General features: G+C 47.6%; 1 protein-coding gene across 16 annotated transcripts in view; it reads right to left on the bottom strand.

Annotated features, from left to right (window-relative positions):
- Positions 1-6,771: 6,771 nt before the first annotated feature.
- Positions 6,772-21,287, bottom strand: part of ZBTB44 (zinc finger and BTB domain containing 44) — an 87,671-nt gene continuing 73,155 nt past the window's right edge. For 4 of the 16 annotated variants that reach the window (XM_009187673.4, XM_009187674.4, XM_009187671.4 and 1 more), the window contains exons 6-8: positions 11,794-11,931; positions 10,526-10,629; positions 8,281-9,640 (exon numbers count right to left, since the gene is read on the bottom strand). In XM_009187673.4, coding sequence (XP_009185937.2) covers positions 9,233-9,640; positions 10,526-10,629; positions 11,794-11,931 — 650 coding nt within the window. In that variant the 3' untranslated portion in view covers positions 8,281-9,232. Of the gene's footprint in view, positions 7,102-8,280; positions 9,641-10,525; positions 10,630-11,786; positions 11,932-13,928; positions 14,021-18,330; positions 20,023-21,287 lie in introns of those variants that run through there. The other 12 variants (XM_009187682.4, XM_009187677.4, XM_009187687.4 and 9 more) reach the window with 8 other exon arrangements.

Below are 21,287 nucleotides of genomic sequence, written 5' to 3'. Positions count from 1 at the left end.
TGCTCAAGGCAACTTTCTGGCGGACCAAACTGCAAGAAAGGTGGCGAAGGCTCCCAGCCAACTCCTTGCACTCCAGCTCCCTGACCCGGGCCCCCAGGACTTGCCATATTTCCCTGATTATTCAGAACAAGATCTCCAGTGGATTGACAAGCTTCCCCTAAAACAGATCCAGAAGAGGTGGTGGACTGATACTAATGATCAAACCATCCTACCAGAAAAATTAGGACAACAAGTGTTAGAACACATCCACTGAACCACCCACCTAGGTGCTCGGCGGATGATAGACCTGATCAGACGCTCTAAACTCAAATTCAGACATACAGCCGAGATGGCCAGCAACATCGTGACAAGTTGCAAAGTCTGCCAGCTTAACAACGCCTACCCCTAATCCCAGGCTGCAACGGGAACAAGGCTCAGGGGAACCAGGCCCGGTATCTACTGGGAAGTAGATTTTACTGAGATAAAGCCAGGAAAATACGGGTATCGGTACTTACTTGTCTTTATAGATACTTTTTCAGGGTGGACTGAAGCATTCCCCACCAAGAAGGAAACTGCTCAGGTTGTAGCAAAGAAAATCCTGGAAGATATCCTCCCCAGGTATGGCTTCCCCGTCCAGATAAGGTCAGATAATAGGCCAGCCTTCGTCGCTAAGGTAAGTCAGGATTTGGCTTCCATCCTTAGGGCAAATTGGAAACTACATTGCGCTTACAGGCCCCAGAGTTCAGGACAGGTAGAGAGAATGAATCGGACCTTAAAGGAGACCTTAACTAAATTAACTATGGAGACTGGCGCTAATTAGGTGGTCCTTCTCCCCTACGCTCTGTTCCGGGCCTGTAATACCCCTTACAGACTGGGCCTTACCCCTTATGAAATTATGTATGGCAGACCCCCACCCTTAGTTCCCAGCCTAAAAGATGATCTGCTCAAGTCTGAAACAGAAAATGTCTCTGAACTCTTATTTTCCCTACAAGCCTTGCAGAAAATTCATCAAGAAATCTGGCCCAAGCTGAAAGAACTATATGAGACCGGTCCCCCGCCGACACCCCATCCATACCAGCCGGGAGACTGGGTCCTGGTCAAGCGACACCGACAAGAGACCCTAGAACCCAGGTGGAAAGGACCACTCCAGGTACTCCTAACCACACCCACCACCCTAAAGGTAGAAGGCATCGCGTCGTGGATCCACTACACCCACGTCAAGCCGGTGGACCCAACCTCCGACCTCCTGGGACCAATCACGGCGGCGGCTGAAGCACCAGACACGTGGACTGTGGACAGAGCTAGAAACAACCCCTTAAAACTCACCCTGCGCCGGCAGCATAGCTCACTGCAAACATGCAGTTAGGTAGTCTAACCCTAACGTTAGTCGCCCTAGTGGCCGCTGGAGAAATCACAAAACCAGCTCTTAATCCCTTTGTCTGGAGATTCTGGCTTTATGAAAACCGAACCCACCCTGGACAACCTCATAAGCCCGGAAAATTATTGGCCAGTGCTGATTGCCCCTCCTCAGGGTGCAACAGCCCAATTCTACTAAATTTTACTGGTTTCCAAATAGCCAAACCTATGACACCAACAATATGCTTTGAGTTTGATCAGACTAAATACAATTGTAAACACTATTGGTGGCACCAAAATGCCGGCTGTCCTTATAACTATTGTAACATCCATAGACCCCGTTATTAAGGAGAGAGAAAACAGTTAGACCCTAAGTGGCCCTTCCATCGTAGACGAGATGGAGACTTTTCATATACATGGATAGTTAGAGACCCCTGGAACTCCCGCTGGACCACGCCTCAACATAAGGCTGTATACTACTCCCCCTCCTCCACATGGCCTAGCAGTCACCTCTATCTGTGGCGAGGCCTAGTACAAGTACTGCCCCTGGTCCACAGGAATATCCAACGACAAGAAAACAGACTAACACAAGACTTACGTCCTTTCTCCTGGTTAAAGTTATTACAAGAAGGACTAGAACTTGCTAACCTTACAGGACTTCACAGCCTGTCTGGCTGCTTTCTGTGTGCCACTCTAAGGCGTCCACCGCTAACCGCTGTCCCTCTGTCATGAGGATCCTCTACCTTTGCCCAAGCTAACAACCTCCGAAACCTCTCATATGCTCCTATCCTAAACGTGCCCCTATACCTAAACCCCAGTCAGGAGAAGTTTCCCTACTGTTTCTCAAGAACCAATTCCAGCCTCTGTAGCATCACTGCAACACCCCCTAATATCTTAACCTTAAAGGCTCCATCAGGCATATTCTTCTGGTGTAATAGAACCTTATCTAAAAACCTACCTAGTCCCTCTGTTAACAACCTACTGTGTCTCCCTGTCACATTAGTTCCCCGGTTGACTCTACTAACTGCTGGCGAGTTCCTAAAGTATACCGGTAACTGGACTAGTGCTGTTATTCACCCAGACCCTAGACCGAGACCTGCACGAGCCATATTTCTCCCCCTCATTGCAGGAATCTCCCTCACCGCATCCTTCATTGCGGCCGGACTGGCGGGGGAGCCCTAGGTCACACCCTCATAGAAAGTAACAAGTTGTACCAACAATTTGCCGTTGCTATAGAGGAGTCGGCTGAGTCCCTTGCCTCCCTTCAGCGACAGCTCACGTCCCTAGCTCAGGTAACCTTGCAGAACCGGAGGGCCCTAGACCTACTCACTGCAGAAAAAAGTGGTACATGTATGTTTCTAAAAGAAGACTGTTGTTTCTACATAAATGAATCAGGACTTGTAGAGGACCAGGTCCAACAGTTACGCAAGTTAAGCACTGAAGTAAAAACACGGCAGTTTGCTTCAGCTGCAGACCAATGGTTGAATTCCTCTATGTTTTCTCTGTTAGCCCCCTTCCTTAGACCCCTGCTAAGTCTACTATTTCTGCTTACCGTAGGACCTTGTGTTGTTAACAGAATTTTACAATTTGTTAAGGAGAGATTTGACACCGTACAACTCATGGTCCTCAGAGCCCAATACCAACCTGTAAACGCTGAAACAGAATCAGACTTATAAGACCCAAGATTGGCTCTAAAGATACCTGAAAAGAAGGGAGGAATGAAAGGAGCTAGGCACATTCCTCAGCCCCGGGCTCAAAACTCCCTGAGCCTAGTACAAACACCACCTGGAAAGTCTCCGATAAAGGGACAGCCGTTCAAGGTTACTGAAAGCGCGGGAGCCAAAAGAATTTCTTTGTTCCCCTGCAACTTTCGGGCTATAAAAAGCAAACACTCGCATTGTTCAGGGCCTTCTTGTATACTGTGGAATGGAGGGACCAGGTTCGAACTTGTAGTAAAGATCCTTGCCGCTTGGCTTTGACTCTGGACTCTGGTGGTCTTCTTTAAGGAACAAACAGTCTAGGCATAACAATGCCACCACCCTCGGCTCCACTGTGGCTTGACAGTCTCCTGGACTGCTCTCTCCCCCAGGTCAGAGTCCCACCCGGGGAGCAGGGTGAAAACACGGATGGCCAGCCTTCAGGGCCATCCCACCCTTTCCAGGACTCTGTGCGGGAGGTCTGAGTGGGACAAGGCGTGTCGTTTCGTTTCCTGGGACTCATAGGTGCAGAGTCTCATGCTTCATCCAGACCTCCTGAACAGAAACTGGGGGCCCACTGGATGGGGCCAGTGGCCTGTGTGCTAAGAAGCATTCCCGTGAGGTTGGAGAGCACCGTTTTAGCAGCAGGTCATGCCATTCCAAGTGCCACGGAGCAGCAGCATCACCAAGTGCTCCAGCAGATGCCCAGAGCCACGGTTTGCAGGACGCCCTTGGTCCTCGGGGGATGCTGGAAGCCTGCCTGAATGTAGAGAAGCATTTGATCCCTGGAAAATCAATCAAGTGTCAATGCCTTTAAAAAGATTATGGGACCAAATCCTGTGTTACTTCTGGCTGGAGATCAGAAGATCAGGCTGAGACTCCCTGACTCTCCAGAGGCCAGACACATCACTCAGGCCCTGTGCTGACAGCTCTCACGAAGACAGAAGTCTCTGGTCCAAGAGCCTGAGCTGACGGGGTGGGAATGCCAGCAGGCTGTAGTTACTCCTTGCTGAGGATGGCAGTCCAGCCCTGCAGAGGCTGGGAGAGGCCAGAGGCCTGCGCAGGTCTGTGCTGACCAACCTTTCCTTCACCCAGGCGAAGGCCACAGCTGAGGTCTGAAGTGTTAGAGGAGGAGGTGGGAGGGCCAGGCCAAGGGCCCCCCGTGCACAGGTCCCCTGCACAGCAGGCTGGCCTCACAGGGGAAGAGCGCAGGGCTGCTGCTGTGCCTCCACAAGCTCAATGCAACCCCGCAGAGGCGTTCCCCTCCTGACCAGCTGTTTTCGTTGCTGAGATCTCAAGATGATCCAACTCTCTGATCCCCCTAAACTACCTTGTATCGCCATTGTTTTAGCTACGAATCATAACCATGTAAATTTAATGAAAGTTTAACCTGAGTCCTGCTTATTGCAGCCATGGCGAGTCCCACTCAGACCTAGAGTCTGCAGGAATCACAGTGAAATTTGGATTAGGAAGGACTTTATGGAAAAGGTAAGGTTTAAAATCCTGGACCCAGTTTGGAGGTCTCGAGACCTAGAGCTACGGACCCCAGGGGCTGAGAGGCTGTTGTTCAGGCCGGCGGCCGCACGGTGGCGATGTTGCGCTGTTCCAGGGCGTGGGCGCTCACGGGTGGGGCGGGGTGGCTGGGGCCGTCTGTTGTGTTCTTGCGGCTGCCTTCTGCCGCTTCCCAGTCACCTTTCAGGTAGTGAAATCGGTGCCTGGCTCAGGGTGAGCATCGAAGAGGTCCCCAGCCTGAAGCCTTTCCTGGCCAGCCCTTCAGACCCTTTAGTGTCCCCACCTCCAGTCTATAGCCAGGACCTGCTGGCTCTCTGGCACTGGGGACTGGAGGAGGACAAATTCTCAGGGCAGGCTCTAAAGATGGCTTTGAAGACTGAGGAGGACAGAGTGGTGACCTGTGGGCCGAGATGGGTGCCATCTCTAAGTGGAACTTCATCCCATGAGACACAACCGGCCAGCCCCAGAGACAACTGTGCAGGGCCACACATGTGGGCATGTCTGTCCATACACATGTACACAGGTATTCTGGGGGCAGAGGGGTGTGTGCGTTGGGGATTGTGCAGTCCTGGAATAGACAGAATGTGCCACAAGAACATGACCTGGCTGCAACACCAGACGCCCCCTCCCTCCCCAGGAGCACCTGAGGGGCCTACAGACCCCAAGTCAGGTGCCTGTGACCAAACATTGCTTTTCACTTTTCATCAGTTTTCCAGGTTTGAGGCGTATGTGTGTGCATGTATGTGTGTATGTGGGTGTGTGTGTGTGTGCACGTGTGCATGCATATATGTGCGTGCTTGTATGTGTGGTGTGCGTGTGCATGCATATATGTGTGTGCTTGTGTGTATGTGGTGTGCGTGTGCATGCATATATGTGCGTGCTTGTATGTGTGGTGTGCATGCATTATGTGCGTGCTTGTGTGTGTGTGGTGTGCATGTGCATGCATATATGTGCGTGCTTGTATGTGTGGTGTGTGCTGTGTGTGTGCATGTATTGCCCACCTGCAACTGCACGTTGGGGGTGTGTGTGTGCATAATGTGTGTGGTGTGTGTGCATGCATGTGTGTATTTGTGTGTGTTGCCCACCTGCAACCACAGGTGAGGAAAATTGGATCTTCAGCCAGTGATTCTCAAATACTTGCATTTCTTGGAGCAGTGAGCTGAAAGGAGAAACACGGTCCCGAGTGCTCTAAGGGCTTTCTGAGTCCTATTTCATTTCAACCTCACAGCAGTCCCGTGGTCTTTCCCACTTCATAGATAGAACACCAAGGCACCAAAAATCTGAACAACCTGCCCACAGGCCCCACACTCAGGAACTATGGTATTGGATGTCAGTGATCTGTCTCCAGAGCCAGCACTGTGCTCTCTCATGTCCACATATATCATACATACATACATCTATCCACCAGATGCCTGCAGCACTGTGCTCTCTCATGTCCACATATATCATACATACATCTATCCACCAGATGCCTGCAGCACTGTGCTCTCTCATGTCCATATATATCATACATACATACATCTATCCACCAGATGCCTGCAGCACTGTGCTCTCTCATGTCCACATATACATACATCTCTCCACCAGATGCCTGCAGCACTGTGCTCTCTCATGTCATATATATCATACATACATACATCTATCCACCAGATGCCTGCAGCACTGTGCTCTCTCATGTCCATATATATCATACATACATACATCTCTCCACCAGATGCCTGTCAGCACTGTGCTCTCATGTCTATATCATACATACATACATCTATCCACCAGATGCCTGCCAGCACTGTGCTCCATCACACACATCCACACCGTGCACTGTGCATCAGTCACATATTGTCACCAGCATTTCATAAAGAAAGGAGATTTTAACATGCTAACTGCAGGTAGCTCATACTCTTGGTATAAAAGACAGTCTTGTATTGCCAGGCGCGGTGGCTCATGCCTGTAATACCAGCACTCTGGGAGGCCGAGGCGGGTTTGGACTGTTTGAGTCCAGACGTTGAGACCAGGCCTGGGCAACATAGACATTTTTACCTGTCTGGTAAAAATGCACAAAATGAGCCAGGCATGGTGGCGGGCGCCTGTGATCCCAGTCACCTGGGAGACTGAGGTGGGAGAATCACCAGAGCCCAGGAGGTTGAGGCTGCAGGGAGCTGAGATTGTGCCACTGCTGCACTCCAGCCTGGGCAAACAGTGAGACCTTGTCTCAAAAAAGAAGAAAAAGTATTTTAAATGCTTTAATTTTTGTGCAAACACTCAAAACTGTCTCAGCAGCAAATATGTGTGGATCAGCATTTGGGAATGGTCCTCCAATGAGTCCTCTTTCTTTTGGGGACTCTGACAAACCTTCCAGAGCCCTCCAGGCTGAGAGATGTTCCTGCCAGAAGGCGCACTGCCCGGGCAGGGGTTTGCTCTAGGCTGGGCACGCACTTGTCTTCCATCCGCACTGACATCCTCGACGGCATGGCTTCTTGGGTTCCTGGCGTCCACTCAGCCGGACGGAAGACGATTTTCATGAGCCACGATGCCACCTCAGTTTTCTCAGTGAGGATGGCTGATGGGGACGGGAAAGGGAGCAGAGTGTTGGTTGAAGGAGGTGAGGACAACAGCTATCTCAGGCCAGACCACCGGGCTGTTCCTCAGGGTGACAATCAGGAAGGGAGCTTGGAAAGGCCCCAAACGCCACTAAGAATGATGAGACCAAACCCCAAAGAAGGAATGGGAGTATTTCTCCCCTGGTTTCATATCTTGGGACTGCCTAGAAGACGGTTCAAGCTGCTGTCCCATGAGATGACCAGCACAGCATTGACAATGGGGGAAGACGTCAGGGTGGGCATCCCTTTAGGGGTGTGGGGGCACAGATGCAAACCACAGCCAGGAGGTGCCAGCACAGGGGCTAGCTGGTCTACTCCAGGGCTTGGCTGGCCACAAGGAGAAGCCTTCCCATGGAGGCCGTTCCCTGCCCCGCAAGCTGATGCGTGTATGACACTAATTGCTTCTGTGACCTGATATGCCTGCAGCGAGGACACTGTATTTTGATACAGAGATCCTCTTAGGATTTCAATGGGTTTGACTATCCTCTTTCTATTTCTCTCCTTTTCTCCTCCAGAGGAATGTCTCCTCCCAAGTTCCACCGTCCTGTGCCTACAACTTGGAGACCATGTGTTCATTCTACCCTTTCCACTCACTCCCATTGTTTCCTAAAAAGACACTGTCCAGAGCTGGTTGTGGGCATGGGTGGGACTCGGCTCCACTGTGTGTTTATTCCACAGTCTCAGCACCTTCCAGCGGGAGGGATGTGTGTGTTTTCCGGGGATGGGAACTTAGCTCTCCCTTGCCCTTGGCTTGGCTGCGGGCTCCCTCCCCCACACGCTGCTTTTACCTTGGAGGTTATCACTGTTTCCCCTGCCCACACCCCTGGATCAAGAATAACCCGGCCTCTGCGCCAGACCCTCTGGAACTTCATATGGTCTCGTTTAACTCAATAGGGAAAGAGCTCAACAGGGAAATTCTTCCATCCTCAGCCCGTGTGCTTTTTCCACAGAGCTCTGAGGACACAGTGTGAGGGAGGTGGTCGAGGAATCAGGCCCACCCAGGAAGGGTGGAGATCTCGGTCTCCACCAGAAGGACATTCGGAGAATAGCTCCCAGAATACACCGAGTATCTGACACCTCTTTGCAGCTCATAATCCGATTCCCATCCAAATCCCAATGAAGACAAATAGGACACAAGAAACGTATAGGTATAAACTAGGAAAAAAATGAAATCTGTTTGAAACATGTGACTCTGGTGCAAAAGAATGGTGCAAAACCAGCTTATTTGAATGAGCCAAGGGAAAGGATGAGAGAAGAAGCCACTCATTAATTCAACAAATCAGCCATCTGTGACTGGGGAAAGGGCACCCGGTGTAGGCTGGGGGGCATCAGGCCCCCAGGTGAGGCAGACACTTGGGAAACAAGGTCCTGGGCACATCTGGGTGGGGAGACAGGTCACATTCCTGGCAGGGTCAGGTCATGGGGTCTGGCTGAGCAGCCTGTGCCACCTACAGGAAAGGTGCCTCTGCCTGGGGCCTTCTGGGGTGTGTGTGAGGACCTCTGTGACCCTTCAAGGCTCAGTGGAGTTCCTGCTTCCCGGGAAAGCAGCTGCCTAAGGGATATCCTTTCAGAACTGGAACCTCACGGTTGGAAAGAACCTGAAATTCAAGGTGACCTACGCCAAATGCCCACGAGGCATTTTAATCCTGTCCAGCCTGGGACCTCACTGTGCCTCCACCCTGTCTTTGTGCCCCTGACCTTGCCAAGTGGGATGCTAAGCAACCTCTTCCTGTCCCCTGTGCCGGGCCCTGGAAGAGTGACTGCTCCAATCTGTATGCCAAAGAAGTGTCAGGGACTCTGGTGGCGTGGATGCATCCTCTCACTTCACCGTCATCACAGTCCTCAGGAGTGGGTTCCGTCATTCCCAGTTACACGAGAGGACGCTGTGGCCGTGCGGCTGGAGAGCCTCCTGCTCAGGGTTCCTCAGTAGGGAAGAGAAGGGTGCACTGGGGCCGCTGCACAGCCAGTGCATGCTCCACCTGGGGCTTTAGGCGCTGGAGCCAGGACCTCTCTCGCCAGGTCATAAGCTCACTGGCTTAGGCACACGTGGAAATTTCGCTAGCAGGACTCCAAACTGGCTCCATCAGCACTTCAAAATCTTCCCCAGGCCCTTTCTTTCCTTGGCCACCCCCAGCAGCCCTGGGCATTTCCCTCTCTTAAGGAGTCAAACCATCTGCTTCCTCTTACTCCTTCGCCTGGGGCAGTGTGGACTGGAGGGAGAACATGTTTCCTTGAGGTCTTGGCTGTGGGCACTAGAACGACATGTTCTGTCCTCTGATTCAGGAGGATCAGCCTGTGACCCTCGTCTTCCTCCCTGAGCAGTTCAACTCTGCTGAAGGCTGTTTGGCCTTGAGGGAAGCTTAAGCAAAGGGAACAGACGCCAGGGGTGATGGGCGGCTTCGGACAGGAGCCTCGAGGGGGAAGGGCTGGAGAGAGATTCTGCAGGGCCGGCCCCTGTGCCCAGATTTTCCAGTCCCAAAGAAGACCCACAAACTGAACCTGTGTGGGGGGACAGAAATTATTTCTACATCATCAGTAACAAGGATTTTCACTGGGATCTGAGGACATGTAGCAAGACCCAGACTGAAAATATAATTCCATTTTGCTCTAATTCAAAGACTTCTGAAAAACGAATGAGTGGTTAACAGCTTGAACTATTTTGTTGGGTATTTTAAACAAAAGGCATTTAATTTTTTTTTCTTTTTTGAGATGGAGTCTCGCTCTGTTGCCCAGGCTGGAGTGCAATGAAGTGATCTTGGCTCACTGCAAGCCCCGCCTCCTCAGTTCAAGTGATTCTCTCACCTCAGCCTCTCGAGTAGCTTGGATTACAGGCGCCTGTCACCATGCCTGGCTAATTTTTGTATTTTTATTAGAGATGGGTTTTCGCCATGTTGGCCAGGCTGGTCTCAAACTCCTGACCTCAGGTGATCCACCCGCCTTGGCCTCCCAAAGTGCTGGGATTACAGGGGTGAGCCACCAAGCCCAGCCCGATTTAGTTTTTAAAAGAGTATTTTGTAAGTTTGGGTTGAGTAAAGAAAGATGATTTGGGCCTGGTTGAGTGTCTGCCCTGGGACTCACTGCGGTGAGGGCAGCAGGGCACGCACACTGTGTTCCAGCGGGCCAGCAGGGCAGGATGGTTGTGTGGTTCAGAAGGCAGCTCTGAGCAGCGCAGCTCTCTCCACAGGCCCCTGCCCACACGGTTTATGGTGCGTCTTGGTGAAGCACAGACGTGGAACACCTGTGCTCCTATGAGTAGAAACATTGGGCCTGGAGGCCTCAGATTTGGACACCGCTGTGAAGGTGGCGTTCCAGGGGCTGGCCGGGTTGCCTTCCTGTGCCCTGACCCTCACCCCGGGTGTTCTGGGCATACAGTGGGGAACTCACTGTGTCTTGGAGAGGCTGGTAGACAAAGTCCCACAAGCGTTTCCTGAGCACTTGACCAAAACAGTCCATCTCTGCACACACGGAGCAGGACCCACTTCTGTGACCTGGAGAGTGGTAAGGGCTGGATCACACAGGGGTCCCTGGCACATTCCCAGGCCGGAGCAGGTTGATGGGAGGCCAAGGGAGTTTGGGAACATGGTCACTACTATGGGGAACCAGTCCTGTCTTTGCTGTCTTCTCATGGGTATAGAGATGCTCCTCAGATCACCTCTGCTAGAGCTTGGATTTCTTCTTAATGTACCTGGAAGCCGTCATATCTCTAACGCTCTTCTTCTCCACGGTTCAATGCTAACCAGCTATGTTCACATGAAGGCCTAGGGAAGCAGATGAAGACTTGGGGTGGGGGTTGCTAAAGTCCTGCAGAGCTGGCACGCACCACTTCTGGTACCGGGGCACCAAGGAGCACCCCAAGCAGTGAAGGACTGGACTTCTCTGTGCACTGCTCATAATTGGTGCTCCTTCATTCCTGAAAATGCCCGAGGGAGGAAGTATATTGAGGCTCATATCGTACTTGGGGTGTTTAACTGTAACCTGATTACCAGACCTGCGTTCCTGTGGACCCATTTCCAGTAGCTTCACACTTTTTTTTGAGACGGAGCCTCACTCTGTTGCCCAGGCTGGAGTGCAGTAGCGCAATCACGGCTCACTGCAAGCTCCACCTCCCAGGTTCACGCCATTCTCCTGCCTCAGCCTCCTGAGTAGCTGGGACCACAGACGCCTGCCCCCAGGTCCAGCTAATTTTTTGTGTTTTTAGTAGATACGGGGTTTCACCATGTTAGCCAGGATGGTCTTGATCTCCTGACCTCATGATCCACCCGCCTTGGCCTCCCAACGTGCTGGGATTACAGGCGTGAGCCACCACACCCGACCAGTAGCTTCACACTTCTGTCTCCCCATGTGCTCATCTAAAGGGTACTCACTGGTGTCTGTTTGCCAGGCCTTGTTCTAGGAACCAGGAGTACAGCTGGGATCCTCCAAATAACGCCTGGAGGGCAGCTAGGCACAGGGAGGGGAAGCGACGCGTATGCCAGGCTCCTGCTTTGCATCCCCACGCGCCGAGAGCCCTCCTGCCTGCACGTCTACCACAGGGGGAAGGAGGGAACCTTCCAGAGGCAGAGGGTATGGCTGAATGGTTTGTAAACATTTTATCAGCACTCAGCCACTGAAGGAAGAGTTTTTGGCTCTGGAAAGGTAAGCACGTTTCTTACCACACGTTCCTGTCACTCTGGATCCACATGACCTGGGACCTGCCATGGCCACCCAGATGCTTTTCATCCTTCTTAAGATGAGCGAGCCTCCTCTGTTATGGACACTGGCTATTCTTGGAACGGTACTGTGGACAAATTCTGGAAAGCAAGCATTGAGCCTTAGTGTCTCACTGAGCACAGGTTACAGAATTGCTCACTTCCCGCACCTACAGGTGGCCTCTTGGGATGCCATGTGGGGAGAACCAGGGACAAGGCCCACACTCCAAGGTTCTGGAGCTTGGGCACTGCATGCTGTGTGGGTGGCAGCTGGTTCTCCTGGAGACTGGGGGCTGCTGGGCAGAGCCGAGCTGCTCGGTGGTTTCCCTGCTCTTGGCTCTGCTCATCCCTCTGCCCCACTCCCTGCCTACGCTTTCCGCTGGAAGTGGAACTGGAAAGTCCACTGATGCACAGGACAGCTGGGGCAAACCAATGACTGTGCCTGGAAGGGTCCAGGCGGAGAGACAATCAGCAAATTGGGGAAATTCCTTCCACACCTGATGCCTGTCAACAGAGGCCAGTCAGGGGCTGGCTGCCACGGCAGGCTCCACGCGGAGCACAGCCATTTCTCTGTGTGGAAGGGCTCTTGTTCCTATGTGCCTCACGGGTGGAGGCACAGGGTCCTATCGTCCAACCCCATCAGGGTCTGGGAGAAGTTCTGGGAGTTGGCACTTGGGCGGGCATGACTGGTGTTTACAGAGCATTCCGATGACATGGGGAAGGACTAGGGGTCCAAAGGTTCTCTCTTACTAAACCAGGGAGGCCTCTCCTTCAGTTTTCCCTACTCTCCATTGAGATAAGTTATATACATGTCTATGCGTCTGTGTAGATATATGTGCATGTACTTATAAAGCACAACGTAAAGTTACAACTAACTCTTCCTCCAAAGCTCATCTGTGCCAGTCTTTCTCTTGAGACCACAAGGAAATCCCTGCCGTGTCTGACAGCCTGTATCTATGTAGTGGCCTGGAATGCTCACAGGTAAGTGGCCGGGGTGGGGGGCAGGTTGCACTGGCATATATTGGGTACCAGTGGATGAATCAGTGCCCTGAACTGCACAATGCCCGTTTAGATCTCATCCCCTTCCCAGGCCTTCTCCAGGGCAGTTAAACATTCTTATGAAAGCCATTTCGTATCTATTGAAAGAACACAGCACATACCTGTGAAGTGCATCTGCACGCGGAGGCATTCTGCATCCTACGTGCAGCGGTAGCTGTGTAGTCAGCCAGACCCTCTGTGGGAAAGATGTGTCTGGGGATCTGACAGGTAGAGGTCTTTTAAGTGGCATTTTAAATTCCCACAGATACCAACAATTTGGATATGGAGAATGAGCTCTTTTAAAAATTAAAATTTACAAGCGATGCAAACACCTGCTTCTAGCTCAGAGCCACAGGGTCCTTGGCTTGTGTTGGGGAAACAGGCTTCCTTTGACTTTGTCCAGGAAAAGCCATCTTTTTTTGAGCCAGAGTTTCGCTCTTGTTGCCCAGGCTGGAGTGCAGTGGCGCGATCTCAGATCACTGGAACCTCCGTCTCCCGGGTTCATGCGATTCTCCTGCCTCAGCCTCCCGACTAGGTGGGATTACAGGTGCCCGCCACCACACCTATTTTTTGTACTTTCAGTAGATTTGGGGTTTTACTATGTTGGCCAGGCTGGTCTCAAACTCCTGACCTCAGGTGATCTACGCACCTCAGCCTCCCAAAGTGCCGCGGGGGTGGGGCGGGGGGCAGCATGGGGAGGGGGAAATCTCTCCTTTAGCCTAATTCTGAAGCCCAACTCTTGAACTTGGCCTAATTCTTGCTCCATTTTCTTGGGCAGTTCCCTCTCAAAAAACCAACAACAAAAAAGGGCGTTTGCCTAAGCATTTAAGGAGGCCACATACTTGGTGTTGCTACAGCTTAGAATACAGCAGCTATTCTCTACTGTGCAGAGGTGACACCTGGACTGGAGATCAGGCCCACCTCTCTCCACTCTCCCCAACTACTGTGTCTCTTTCGGCCCCGATGTCACGAACACAACACGCCTTCCTCTCCAGCCCGGCTCCCAGCCCGGCTCCCAGCCCCGCTCCCAGCCCCGCTCCCAGCCCCTTCTGGGTTCTTACCCGCAGTTCTGTTGTAACTCAGGGGTCTCAGTTAAGTCCATATGCATCCCTTTAATCTGCTTTTCATCTTTCTAGAGACGGCTCTGATGCTTCTGTGCTCGAAAATGTGAGATGATTCTTGATTTCCTACCAAATATAGCTGTAGCTCTTAAGACCTCCTCTGACCTGGTGCTAGCTAGTCTAGTTTATAAGGTTTTCTTCCACTCTTCCCCTTCAGGGATCCTGCAAGGCTCAGCAAGCTACACTCCTGTTCCCTCAACCTCTGAGGCTGCATATTCCTTCCTGGAGTCATCTCCTTCTCCGTCACTTGTCTGTACAAATCCCACATCTCTTCCCAAGGAAGACCCAGCTCAAGTGGTGCCTCTGCCATGCTACCTTCCCTCACCCCTGCAGCCAGGTCTCCCTCTTCTTCAAATTTCCAAAGTATACGTTTCGGTGTTTCTCTCACGGCAAAGTTATTTCTATCAGTTGTATTTCTGTAATTCTTTACTTCTGCTTACTTCCATAAGCTCCTTAAGGGCAGAGATGTCATTCATTCAAACAACCTTGGGCCCGGGGACCCCCTGGTACAAGAAACAGACAGGGTCACTGTCCTAGTGGAACTTAACGTAATGGGGTTAGTCCAGCTGTTGTTAGTCAGTAACCATAGTAACAGAAGCGCAGGACGTTATGTGAACATAATACAAAGTCTCTGGGAAAGGTTCCTTAAGAAGTGATCCTTAACATGAACTTAATGGATAAGGAAACCAGGTGAAGGGGAGAAAAACGGCGGATGCCAGTGTCCTAAAGAACAGTTTGGGGAAATTCTAGCCAGGCTGATAGCCGTTGTTCTGAGGATTAAAGTTAGTATTAATTCATAACTCATACAGCCTTCTATTTCAGACCCTCATTTAAAAACGAGTGAGACCCTGAGACATTTGCTGAAGTGAGAGTTGAGTATAATCATCTGGCGGTCTAATGAAAACAATTCTAGGTATTCTGTCCTAAAGTTCCCGGGTAAATACCTCTAAGCACTGTCGTACATGGGGATTATGACCACTTCTTGGCAACATCTAATCATTCATTTGACAGTTTTTGAGTTCTCTGTACCAGGTACTACAGAGGACACACACATAGAAGGCATATTCCCTGACATCAAGAATGTCATCAGGTGAGGGAGACACACGACTGTGATGCCCGTCTTATAATAACAGACAAGGCTTCTGAAGTAGTCACAATATACGAGGCATGGTTTTAAGCATTCTACATATAACTTACTTGATTCTCACAACTACTCTGAGGTAGATTTTGCAAGGCTGTGTGGCTGAGAAGTGGTTTGGTAAAGCCAAACAAAATCTGCTATGGGAATCTACAGGAGTGAGTCAACCTCAAACTGGAGGTAGGTAGAAGGGGAGTGTGAGGACTGAGGGGCGGGTTCCGCGGAAGAGGGGGCTGGGAGGCTTTAGGCAGGGCAGTGGCCTGAGTAGAAAGATGACTCCAGTAGAAACGCCAAGGATGGACTGGAAAGAAGCCCAGCTGAAGGGAGGGAATGGCAGCAAGGCGGCTGGTGCTGCTATTAGGCCAGAAACAACACAGGCTCGAATTCAGCTAGTAGCAGCAGGGATGAATAATGGAAAATGTTATCAACAGGGGTGGGAAGGATAACCCTTGTGGAGGTAGTAAATAGATAAGACCACATGAGAAAACATCAACCAGTGTACATCTTTAGAAAACGGTCACGAGCAATTCTCACACCATAACAAAAAGTTACAATGGCTCTCCTTTAAGATAACTGAGATACAAACAGCCACCTGGAGAATTCCCATGTCCCTGCAGCATTACCCTCCCTCAAGGGTTTCACAAAGTGCCAATGCACAAAAGAACCCCAATTCCTGTTCTTCCAGGAACAGGGAGAACAGAGTCTGGGAGAGAGCGGAGTCCACAGAGACTCCAGATCTGTTCACGGCCTGATTTCTCAGTGGATCTTTCCCCTGTAATGGGCAGGAAGGGCACCATTTACGTGGACCACACATCTGTTAGTACTTTTCCTGTTTATCTTACTGGGTTTCTGAAGATCACATAGCTAAAAAGTGCTAGCATTTTATAAACTGTAAAACAAAACGAAAAGGATTGTTAGGCTGGGTGTGGTGGCTCACGCCTGTAGTCCCAGCACTTTGGGAGGCCGAGGTGAGTGGATCACGGGGTCAGGAGACAGAGACCATCCTGGCTAACACGGTGAAACACTATCTCCACTAAAAATACAAAAACTTAGTCAGGTGTGGTTGCACGTGCCTGTAGTCCCAGCTACCCGGGAGGCTGAGGCAGGAGAATCTCTTGAACCCAGGAGGCAGAGGTTGCAGTGAGCTGAGATCACAACACTGCACTCCAGCTTCGGCGACAGCGAGACTGTCTCAAAAAAAAAGAAAGAAAAGGATTGTTTACTAATTTTGTGAGTCATTTGCACTCAACAAAGAATTCTGTTCCTGGATGAAAGTTATGTACACAGGTCCTACTATGTGTACTGCTGTTGAACTGTCAAAGTGAGCATTTCTGTCTGAGCCCCCATTTAAAACAGGCTACAGAACATTTATTTGGTGTAATATTTTCTTGCTATGTCCTAAGGCAACTTTCTCAACAGAGGGTCTCTAGATGTCAAGAATGGTCAAAGGCCAAGTCATTTGAGCTGGCCCTTTACTAGGGGTGTGTGTGGGGTACTGAGCCTAATTTTCAGGATCTCTGGTAAATGAGACACTCACTTACTAAATGACTTCCAGCCAAAGGCAGCCAGAAATGTTAGTCATGGAAAAAATTAGGCAGGTGTGGAAGAAAGGGCATGGTTAGATTAAGTGAGGAAGCCTTGCAAAATGATGCTAATGCCAGCTCTACTCTCTTATCTACAAAATAGATAGGTATAAAATTTTTAATTTTGCAGAAAAATCCAAGTAAATGAATTAGAATTTAAGAAAACAACAACAAAACAGCTTTCCCTCTGTCCCTAAAAGTGTCCAAACCCTGGTTACAAATCTATTTGCTCAAGAGGACTGACTTTCTAAGACTCAATATGCCCTGTGTTAGTTTTTCTATCTCTATAGAAGTTTACTCTCCCAAAAAAGAATTACATTAAATTTTGGGGTTTGATGTTACAAGCAAGTTCTCCCCCTTTAAACCTTTGGTATGTCTGTAGATTTTGTTAATTTTCTGAAGTTTAGTTCTCAGAACCAAAATTCCCGTTCAAAAGAGAAAAAGCCCAAACTATTAATTTCTGCTCTATCAGTTGAGGAGATACACATCTTTGGTCATTACTTTTAGTATCATTCTCTGAAAGGAATCTTTCTGGTATACAATTTATACGCAAGTATGCAAAGTCAACTGACAGGTTCTCACTCTGTCACCTAGGCTTGAGTGCAGTGGTGCAGTCTCAGCTCCCTGCAGTCTTGACCTTCCAGGTTCAAGCAATTCTCCCGCCTTAGCCTCCTGAGTAGCTGGGACTACAGGTGCATGCCACAGGCCCAGCTTTTTTTTTTTTTTTTTTTTTGTAGAGACAACGTCTCCCTATGTTGTCCAGGCTGGTCTTGAACTCCTGCACTCAAGTGATTCTCCTCCCTCAGCTTTCCAAAGTGCTGGGATTACAGATGTGGGCCACCATGGCTGGCAAGGATATATCTGTTTTGAATTCTTCATTCTGCACTTATATACATCATCTGTAGTCAAGGCTACTGAAGAACTCAACATTTTCTAACCTTGAATGATTTGGCAAATTGTTAAAAATGCTCAACACACTGGAATGAAAGAGTATGCTTCTTAAAATTTACCCTCTTCCTCTCTGAACTTAATTCTAAAATGATCCAGGTAGCTTGAGGTCAATAAAATAATTTTCTTTGCCTGTTACTGTCATTCTAAAGACCAGTATTGTCAAAATCCACATCAATGAATCTAAAGTTAGAAAACTTTTCCTTCCTCAGGATCTCATGGACTCATTACCTATGTAATGAGCTGTTTCCCCTGTTAGGTACCTGCTTTTCACTCCCTGGTTGTAAGATATCATCGAAATGGCACCAATTGGTCTCTAGTCAATAAAATACGACTTCAGAAAGAATCAGAGCAACTCTGAAAGATGCAACCCACCCATTAGTACCCAGCTTTATACAAGAACCTGATTCAATAGCTCTAGGATTGGATGACTTCGTCTAACTAGCTGCCTTTATACTCTCCTTCCAAGTTGGGGTATGGTGTTTTTGAGTTCTTTGCACTTAAGCTCTACTTCACCAAAAATTGACATGTGCTGTCTAATGTAACCCTCTCTACTCTGTGTACTCTAAGTAGATAATTATTTAAGTAATGAATTACTCTGATGCCTTTTCTCACTCACATGACCTCAGCCAACACCACCACCCAGCAAACAATAAATAACAACAGCAGGAAGTTTTATTCCATAAAGCATAAGATATTTTAATGAGAAAACGAAAACAAAACCAAACCTTAGTCTCATGTTTCTATCTAAAGACACTCAAAACTAGTTTTTCCCTGCCCATCCCTTTCCTAACTGCAACTTTATGTGTGACCATGTAATAAAGGCCAGTTTAAAGAATTTTTTTTTTTTTAAAAAAAGTTTAAACCTTTTTTAAAAAGATTAAACAATCAGGCTAGCAAAAAGGTACTCAATACATATTTTCCTTATATCAAACAAGCTAATTTCAGTACAATATAACTATACAGAATATATACAATACACTTATGTTCACAAAGCAAACACTATAGGCTCAGAACAGATTTGAAAAAACATGATATTCACATTGATTACAATAACTCTAAAAATGATTGTAACGTTGAAACGGCACTTAGTTTACAAAAAAGGTCACAAAAATATATATATATATATATATGTAGTCACCAAGAACTATGGTTCCTGTAAAATACTAATAGCCAGATACTAGTATATAAAATGTGAAGTTCTGACATTGTATACATTTTTTGGAAATAAAACAAAATCCAAAACAATTTCTGTTATTGTCAAAAGTCAAACATGCCAAGTAATTTAGCTATGGCCAGTGTCACCAAGTAAAGCCATACTTGAATGAGATGACGACTGGATACAAAGCTGGTGAACTGGGGACTGGCACAGTTAAGAGTTGTACTAATTCTAGGAAAGGGGTAGAAGACATAAAAACACCCATCTATGTAATTTAATTCACATTTTCTCCCCTGCATCACCTTCCCTTGAGAGTTTCACAAAATGCCAGTGCCCAGAAAGAATCATAATGCTATAACTGGCAGGGTAAAAAAGTACCCCCACCTCGACTTCCTTGCTGCAGGGCTATAGGCAAATATTAAAGCATGCATCAGCTACACAAAGCCATCAGTCACCCAGCTGGAAGACCATGTGTACAGTTTCTGCCTAGGCTGGCTGCACTAGGAAGTACTCCAGTTTTTAAATGGAGCCAGATTTATGTTAGCCCTGTAAAATATTGAGCTACTGTAGCAGCAAATATGAAATTACAGAACAAAAACAACATTTTATTTAAAAATTTGTTACATCAAAATTTTTTTCCTTCAAACCTGTGTCCTTTAACCAAACAACAGCTTCTTCTATCACTTAATTCTGGTCTATTACCTCAATCTGACTTTCTCATTCTGCTTCTCTGGAAAAAAGACACTTCTATATCCTGGAGATTAAATTTACTCTTAAAAATGGAAATACAGGAATTTTAAAGTAAAAAAAAAGTCTGTTGTAAAAGTTCTTTCACAAATATATATATTTAAATATTAAAATAGGCTACCTAGGATTTTTATAAAATGGCTTTTGAAAAGATAGTAGAGGCACAAAGAAGCCATATACTATCCTCCAAGTTGGACATAAGGTGCCACAAGGGTGCCCTACAAAGAGGCAGGCAATCTCTATCTGATGCAACAGGAGGCACCAGTAACAACAGAAACATTAAATATATTATTGGGAACTTGGACCAAAACCAAATTTTACTCTATTAGGGACTGTTGCTTTTTTAAAAAATACCTTGAGATATAAGCATTAGAAGTCATCACTTTGTACAAGGAAGAAAATGAATAAAGTTTATGATCTTACTCCTTCCAAACACCTGATGTCATTCATTTCAGGTACCTGAAAGATGAAAAGCAGTGCAACTTTCAAAACTTTAATGGACTACTCTCAGTATGAGAGACTTCACATAGCATCTGTCAACTTGAAAATTAAATTGGTAACTGAAATAAAAAATCTCCTAGAGAAAACACACATAACCTAATCCTAGAAAAGGCTCTCTTTAGAAAGCAGGTGTTTCTAAGAACTGCAGGAAAGGCTTCCCATCTTGAACAGAGCTTCCACTAATACCAAGGGAAACAACGTGTAAAGGAGGGACGACAAGGCTCCCTTAAAGCAGGAAGATTTCTCCTTCCTCAGCAGGTGATGTACTTTGGTAACCTCAACATTCATTTATGGGATGATTTTTAATCTGTTTTATTGAATAATGAAATCTAAATACGGCTAGATTGGCATTTGGGAAAACAAGGGCAATTTAATAAAAGTCTTGACACTGGAGCTCCTCAACCCACTAGGCACCCATTTTATCAGTACGTCATCACAACTGTGCCCGGGACTTTACGCTTAATCAGCAAAATCAGTCAACTTAAAATAGAAAGGAAATAATAAAAGAATTTGACTTTATAAACCAGATACTTTGAACAAAAATTAAAAATTTTAAAGTTAAAAAAATTTTTGTTTTTAATCCATAGTCTTTAAGTTCTTTGTAAACTATTATGCGCATAGAAACCTTGGTATTAGTTGGAACCGGCCTGGGTCTTATACAGTGGAGGTTTACTTAAGTAAAAGTAGCATGAACACTTTAAAGGCAATCTCAATTTTTCAGATACTGCCAAACTGAGATACCAATAACATCTGAAATCTTTGCAGAGACTATTTATAAAAACATGGAACTGTTTTTATTTTCCTGTCATAAAAATATAATCATGACAGAGTGGAAATGTCTAGTATTAGTTTAGTAAAAAGTTAAAAAAAAAAAGTATGACTACTGATGGTAGTGGTACTACCAGTCTTCATCCCATAATTGACATAGGCTTAACCCCCCATAAATATTACAACATCTCAACTTATCGATCATCTAAAATGAGACACCCAGAGAGCAACTGTTCCTTAGTTGGGCCTGGGACTGAATCAATTCCACTTCATTGTTTAATCTGAACCATTATTGCTTTTGGCTAATTCATCTTGCTGAGGACTTTCCAAATAAAAACACTCTGTCACCATACTCTGTCAAGCAAAAACGACACTGAAAGGTAAAAATGAGTATAGGCAAAATAAGGAACGACTTAATTTAAATGTTCATGATTTGAGTTTAAAGCCTGTGGGAG

The sequence above is a fragment of the Papio anubis genome, chromosome 12 (genome assembly GCF_008728515.1).
Source record: "Papio anubis isolate 15944 chromosome 12, Panubis1.0, whole genome shotgun sequence".
Lineage (NCBI taxonomy): Eukaryota > Metazoa > Chordata > Mammalia > Primates > Cercopithecidae > Papio > Papio anubis.
Note: the sequence above shows the minus strand (reverse complement) of the source record. Positions and strands in the feature narration are given on the sequence as shown.